Raw genomic sequence first — 6,942 nt, 5'->3', positions numbered from 1 at the left:
GGACCTCCCCCACCACGCCAGGGAACACGAATCAGATGTGGCCCGGAGGCCCCTGCCCCAGGAGATGCATTCACCTGTCCGTTAGCGGGGAAGGTCACGCCCACGGCTGGCTGAGTGCACCCAGGCTTATTCTGACCACACATCGGCACATTTATTTTTCAGTTTGAATAGTTGGCCATGTTTAAACATCTCCAGCTTATCTTTTTTTCCGTTAAATATTTCTTTGGGGGAGGGACACCATTCTTCTATTCAAGTGAAAACAACATTTTGAACAGAACAAAGGTCTTTTGATTCTTTACACCTGTCATGCCATGAGCTCCCAGGTAGGGGGCTCCCTCGGCCCAGGCTCCGCTGTGTTGGTTCTCACCGGGAGCTGCTCTGGGCGGAGCAGCTACCTCAGTTGAGCCCAGGCACCTTTCTGTTTGGCTTCCTTCTCGTTCTGAACATTTTCCTTTACGTTTCAGGAAGCTCTCTCGCTCTTGGAGGCTTGATATGCTCAACTCCTACTTTCATTCTCTTGCCCTTGTTTGTTTGCAATGCCCACGCTTGCTGGGTGACGCTGCAGCCCTTCCGTTTGCCCTGGGAACATCCGTGGGGCATCCTTTTTGAACAGTGCCCTTGAAGGCAGCAACATCGCCTTTCTCGTAGATTCGCACATATGTGGTTCAAGGAACAACTTCGTGTTTTCCAAGAGAACGTGTAGCAGGGCCTGTCTTTCCCTTTGTGTTAGTCTTTTTGGCGAATTACGGGAAGATGGCAGTTCCGGTGGGAAGCCCTGCTTGTCTTGAACTTGAGCCCACCCAGGGCCCAGGGTGTCACATGGATGGCCCCAAGGGCAGATGGGGGGAACCTGGTCTGGTGATGGGAGAGCTGAGGAAGAGGTCAGAGGGAGGTGAGTGCTGGGCACTAACCCTGCTGACCTGTCCCTCCACAGGGCCTGGTGGTGGCCGTCCTCTACTGCTTCCTCAACGGGGAGGTGAGTGCTCGGGCTGCTTAGCACCTGGAGGGGCTCCCAGTCACTGGATTCCAGGTTAGAGTGAGCTGCCTGGAAAGGGTGGTGTGGGCAGGGCAGGCCGTGGTGTCCGGACTTGGGCCTGTCTTCACAGAGTCTGAGTCACTTCATGGGAGCAACAGAATCACCTGGAAGGCTTGGTAAACAATTGCTGGGCCCTACCCCCAGTTTCCAGTCAGCAAAAATGGCCTGGGTTGGAGCCTGGGACGCTTTTAACAAGCTTTACAGCGGATGCTTATCCTGGGAAAGTCAGGAAATGGAGGAGAGTGCAGGCACACCCCACCCCCCGAAGCCAGGCTCCTGGCTGGACAGTGACCTGTCACTGCCTCACTCTGAGCTTCAGTCTTCCCATCTGTAAAATGAGTAACTAAAATGACACTTCCGCCAACTCACAGGCTCCCAGTGGCCATTGACTCCTTGGTGCCTGGTCGCTTGCCTTGAGGCCTGTGCCCTGACCCAGCATTTGGGTCAGGACATGAGGTTCCTGGCACAGAAGCTGGGTAATCACTAGTGAACACGGCATGGCACGTGAGTCAGGCCTTTCTGTGACTGCTGGCCATCTGTCTGCTTCGCACACTCTAATGGGGATAACTTCTGGCGTTTCCCAGAATGAGCCAAGCCCAGCCTCAAAGATGCGGCTGCTACAGCGGGGTCATGGGGAAATTTCCAGAGCAGCTCTCTGGCCCTCAGATTAGCTGAGCTAGGGTGGCCTCCTGGGAACGTGTCCCGTTGTCCCATGGGATGATGTGGATGTTGGTGTCCTGGAGCTAGTGTGACAACGACAAGCCCTTCAGGACATTTGTAGTGAGATGGCAGGTGATCGTGCCCAGGGAAGGGCCCTCAGTACCCCATGGACATCGGGGTTGGAGCTGGTCAATTCGAGTGGCCTGCAGGTGGGGAGGCATGACTCCTGGGCAGGAGTGGCAGGACCGTGCAGAGGCCCCAGGGGTGAGCAGGACTCTAGGCCCCGGGCCCTTCTTGCTGTTCCCTCCTGGGCTGACGGCTGGTCTCCGGGACAGGTGCAGCTGGAGGTTCAGAAGAAGTGGCGGCAGTGGCACCTGCGTGAGCGTCCACTGCGCCCCATGCCCCTCAGCAACTCCTCTAGCGTCGGCACCAGCAGCCTCACCCACAGCACCAAGGCCAGCCCCTCGGAGCCGAGCCGGGGCACCTGCAGGGCCAGCGTCATCTGAGAGGTTGGAGCAGGGCCACCGTGGACATAGGCCACGCTGGGTCCTGAGAGAGCAGGACACTGCTTCGGGACAGCCCACCTCCCCCCAGGCAGCATAGGCTTTCTCCTGCGACTAGTGACCTCTTCTCCAGGCCCTGGTTGGAGGGTGAGAGTCCCTCAGAACTCAACAGAAGGAACCTGGGCAGCATGGGACAGGGAGTGGGAGAGCAGCTCAGGGGTCTGAGAAGGGAGGAGGAAAATAAATGGGAACTGAGGTGAGATTTGGTGTGGTCAGTCTCCTTGTCCTTGATACAGGTGAGGGAGGATGCTCTGGTCCACTCCCTACTGCTTCCTGGAGGAGGGGCTTCCCTGGTCCCCTGCTCATTTTCAGGGACAAACTTAGAAGCGCTGGAAACATGAGATATCAAAGTGGGACCACAACATTAGTAACAAAGAAACAGAATTTCTGGAGGATGAGGCCCAGAAATCAGGATTTTAAAAAGATTCCCAGGTGATTCTAATGTGCAGCCAAGGTTGAGAACCACTGACCTAGAGCCTTCAAGATGACTGAATTAATCTAAGCAAGTCCCAGGGGAGGCCAGGACAGCCCCAGGACCCAGCTCCCCTTTAGTAGCCCTGACATGGTCTGAGGCATCCCTCCGCCTTACTGCCCTGTCAGTCAGTTATCCTGGGCCCCCAAGGCAGGGAGAGCAGGAGAGGGGGCATTATACCATTCGATAGAAGTGAAGCAGGTTCAACCAGGCCCTGTGACTTGCCCAAGCTACTAGGCCAGGAGGGGGCAGAAGCCCAGTCCAGGGCTTTAGGTCTCAAGTCCCCATGCTCCAAGGCTGTCTCCCCCTCCCATTGGGGATTTTAGTCTCACCCTTTCCTCTCTGGATTTCAGTTCCCTTGACTAACAACACTCCCTTGCCACCAGCCTTGTGAGGATTAAAGAGTGCTCAATATTTAAATCCGTTTACAAAACAAAAACTACCAGTGCTCTTTGGCCCATGCATCTGGACAGAGTGGAGACCCCGCCCCCCACTGTAGAAAAAGAGCATCTTGCTGGTGAGTGGTCCAGCTCTAGTCCTGGCCCTGGGTGGCCCTGGGTGAGTGCTATCCCTCTTTGGCCCTGGCCCCCACCTCTGCACCTCTGCAGAGACAAGGTCACCTTTTGCCCCTTGAAGACTGCTCCTGGTGAAAGGCCAGGTGCCCACTTCCAGGGCTAAGAACCCAGCCTACGCGGTTGATGAGCTCTGCCCTCCAATTACCGATTGGTCCACAGTACCTTTCTGGAGCCATCTCCACAGACTGTGCATTTTGGAATAAAAGTTTTTAAAAAACATAAGAGGTAGGTACAAGCACTCAGCCCAGCCCAGGAAGGGAAACTGAGTGACCAAAACTCATACACCCAGTGGCTGGCAGAGTGAGCCAGGGCAGGCCAGACTTCATTCGGTAGGGGAGCGGGAGGGCTGGGGTGGATGAAGTGGGCTGAGGGCACAAAGGCACTGGAAAGGGGGCCATTGAATGCCCCAAACACTGATCTGCTGGTGAGATGGAAGTCTTCACTGGTTCCTGGTCCCCTTCACCTGCGAGCATCTTCAGTTTAACCATCACCCAGGGTCCAGCAGCTGCTCTCTGAGTGTGTTCTGGGATCAGAGACGGTGCACCTCAGGCTGCCTGGTCCTTGCCAAAGCCGGGCACGCACACCTGCCTCAGGGAGCGAGCGCTGCGCATTAGAAGTCAGGTGGACCTTTCTGGAAGGCTTGCTCCAAACTCTACTCAAAGAGATCAGGCAGGAATCCCACAGGCAGAGCCCCCAGAGGAGACAACCAGCTGCTGGAAGTGGGGGTTAGAATCCCCAATGGGAGGGATTATAGAGTTCCCCAAAGGGCAGGGGTCGAATCAAGTAAAATGGTTTGAAAAACTACCAGGTGCAAGAAATTCTGAGGGAAGCCTGAATTCTGCCTCCCTGGCATGACCAAAGCTAACGCAGAGGCGTGCCCAGAGGCCGCCTGAGTTGGTGGAAGGAAGTCCTGGGCTCGGCTGGACACCCTTAGCGGGAAGGCGATCCACTCTGAGCCACCGCGGAGGCCCCAGGGCCCCTGCAGCTGGTCTCCCAGCACAGAGCCGGAAGCAGGTGTGAACAGCACCTGGCTGCACAGCCAGCCCAGGCACCAGCTACCTGAGCTGCTTCCGCATCGATTCCCGTCCTGGGAAGGAGGATTCGAGAAAAGGATTTTACAATGTGTCCTACAATCTACATGCTAGTAACTTGGCTACACTTGTGCAGTTGGTGGCCTGGAGGCACGCTCCTGGCCTCTGGCCCGGGGCACAGGGCCCTGGGCCATTTCTGGCTGACCCCCCCCAAAGGTTACTGGGTAAGAGGCAGCAGTTCCAAGGTCATTGTCCCACCCCTACCCCCACCAGAAGTCACGACTTGACCACTTTGTTGTGGAACCCAATGTCCTTGGAGGAGGGCCTAAAATTCCCTCAGCTGGCCCCAGGGGTGGCTGATGCTGTTGACGTGAAGGCCGCTGATGGCGTTCAGGAAGAGGAGGAAGGAGGCAGTGAACTGGCACCAGAACATGAGGGTGAAGCCGGTGAGCATGACCTGGTTCCTGAGGAGGATCACAAAGCTCAGGAGCCCCGCAGAGGAGAGGGCAAACGAGACGAGGAGCAGGACGCAGCCCAGGGCCCACTTGCGCCGTGAGTGGAGGTCCTCGCACACCTGGGACACCATGAGGAGCTCCAGGCCAAAAATGGCAGCCACCACGGCCAAGGCGCCCATGCTGCGGGCCAGCACCATGCCCTCAGCCAGCCCTGGCACGCGGGCCCGACTCAGGTCTCTGAGGCAGTGTGGCCCAGTTTGGTTGGAGCTGGTGCAGAAGTGCCATAGCCCGAAGAGGCGGTCCCCAGCCAGGAGCCAGTGACCGTCACAGATGGAGACAGAGGAGAGGACCACGGCCAGCGCAGCACACACGATGATGAGGGTCCGGATGAAGGATTCGAAGAAGGACCGGCGGGGCCTCCGTTGGCCCAGCAGCCTCTGGGCCTGGAAGATACACAGAGGTGGCATGTCAGGGAGGGCCCCGCCACCCCTCCAACCTGTGCAGGGAAGACCCTGACCACGCCTCCACTTCCCACAGCCATGACTTCTGCTCCGCCCCCACGAAGCCTGGAATATGGCCCTTACTCAGCCTCCTGCCCAGCTCCTCCTTCTCGGGGGACCTTTCCCCTTCTACCTGTTCCCCGTTCTCCATCTGAGACCTACACGCATTGTCCAGTCATTTACCAGGCCCGAAGGGTTCCCTGACTTTTCTTCAATGATCTTCATGAGGAAGGAATCCAAATTCTATTGGCTGGCGAATCCTACTCCCTTCTGAATTTGGAAAACCTGTCTGGCCTGGCTAGTGTGACCTTGAGCTTGCAGCTGGCCTGCGTTTCTTTATAAGCAAAACAAGAAAACTGCCTGGAAGGCTGAGGTTGTAAAATAAGTGGAACATAATCCACGGCCGTTTCCTCTCTCACCAGGACTCCCCCAGTACAGGTCCAGTTTCCTCCTAACCCCCACCCGCCGCTTCTGCCCTTTCCACACTCTGCCCCGGCCGCCGTCCCATTAACTTTTTCCTCAGTGCTGACGGTGATGTTTGCACCTTGCCCTTCAGTCTTGCTCAGCCCCTCCCTGGACTTGCCAACCAGACTTTCTGTTCTAGCAGCTTCTGGGGGGTGGGGGGGGGGAGCCCCTGAGGCTCTTCTTTAGCCTCTGGTTTCGGCACAGGTGTCTGCCCCCCACCCCCATCCCCCGCCCAACCTCTCTGACAAGCTGAGCCAGGTACCCAGTGAGGTGTTCCTTATCTCACATCCCTGAGACACCACCCAGTGCCATTCCCAACCACCAGCCCAGGAAGCCAAAGAAGCACTTCAGAGTACATTCCTTACCCAGCACCCAGCGCTGCAGATCCGCCCTGTCTCCCTCTCCAGCTTCGCCCCCGTGGTCTCCCCCTGGCCACCTCACTCAGGCACAGCAGCTCTCCCTCCAGGCCTAGGCCACGCCTAGCACTTTCTTCCCTCAGACCTACTGGCCCTCCACCTGAAAGGATCTGCTCCAGTCGCCCCCTTTCTCCGCTCTTCAAAAATGTCAGACACGTCTTTTCTGCCTGCCGGGTCCCCTCCTGAAACTTCCCATCAGGCATCTGTTTTCTCCACCGGTCTGATCACAAGTTATCCATTCCCTTCTGACTTGTATTACATATTATCTACCTTCCCGTGAGAAACTATGTCCCCAGTACCCGGCACACTGGGTGTGCAAGAAGAGCCCTGGGATAAGTGAACGGTCAAGTGTGCCACCACTGTCACTTCCACCTGAATCTGCCTTTAAACTCAGGTCTCCCTCCAGCCAGTGTATGTCAAAGCAGCCCAGGTTACACACCCCTTGGGGAGGTAAGCAAAGCAAGACAGCTCATGGCAGCCGATGCTGGGGAACTGAACGGGGCAGTGGAGACACCCTGCACCAGGTGCAAAGGGAGGCTTCCAGAAGCAAGTCCAGGCCACAACCTCTCAGCGAGGGACATCTAGCAAAGCCACGCTCCTGGCACAGTCCTGTGGGTAGAGACCTAGAAGACCATCAGGCTGGCTGCTAACTTGCAGAGGTGAGCAGGAGCTACTGCTAAGTTCAGTCCCAGGGTTACATGAAGAAGGACCTCGTTTGCTTTCTGCACTTCTGCTTCGGCAGGGTCCTATTTTACTCCTAAACCTGTGA

The 6,942-nt window shown here is 56.9% G+C and overlaps 2 protein-coding genes across 3 annotated transcripts in view; one reads left to right on the top strand and one right to left on the bottom strand.

The window, feature by feature from the left end:
- The window catches only part of SCTR (secretin receptor), a 71,100-nt gene extending 68,639 nt beyond the window's left edge, over positions 1-2,461 (top strand). The window contains exons 12-13 of the mRNA XM_006769684.1: positions 935-976; positions 2,032-2,461. Coding sequence (XP_006769747.1) covers positions 935-976; positions 2,032-2,202 — 213 coding nt within the window. The 3' untranslated portion in view covers positions 2,203-2,461. The remainder of the gene's footprint in view (positions 1-934; positions 977-2,031) is intronic.
- Positions 2,462-3,498: 1,037 nt separating this feature from the next.
- Positions 3,499-6,080, bottom strand: TMEM37 (transmembrane protein 37). Of its 2 annotated transcripts, none has more exons than XM_015567779.1 (2): positions 5,780-6,080; positions 3,499-5,265 (listed from the first exon to the last, which is right to left on the bottom strand). In XM_015567779.1, exons 1-2 carry the CDS (start codon positions 5,798-5,800, stop codon positions 4,663-4,665), a joined length of 624 nt encoding a protein of 207 aa, XP_015423265.1. In that variant the 5' UTR covers positions 5,801-6,080; the 3' UTR covers positions 3,499-4,662. The 2 variants fall into 2 exon arrangements, with proteins under 2 accessions (XP_015423265.1, XP_006769728.1); XM_006769665.2 differs by lacking the exon at positions 5,780-6,080 and adding an exon at positions 5,476-5,748 and having other exon boundaries at positions 3,499-5,235.
- Between the last annotated feature and the right edge of the window lie 862 nt (positions 6,081-6,942).

The sequence above is a fragment of the Myotis davidii genome, unplaced genomic scaffold, assembly GCF_000327345.1.
Source record: "Myotis davidii unplaced genomic scaffold, ASM32734v1 scaffold3, whole genome shotgun sequence".
Taxonomy (NCBI): Eukaryota; Metazoa; Chordata; class Mammalia; order Chiroptera; family Vespertilionidae; genus Myotis; species Myotis davidii.
This window is presented reverse-complemented; position numbering and strand designations above follow the sequence as displayed.

Coding starts and splice junctions, on each gene's coding strand:
- TMEM37 (XM_015567779.1), bottom strand. CDS start 5,800: ATGGGACGGCGGCCGGGGCAG. Junction 5,266..5,779: donor TGGGACGGCGGCCGGGGCAG/AGTGTGGAAAGG, acceptor GGCGGGGCCCTC/CCTGACATGCCACCTCTGTG.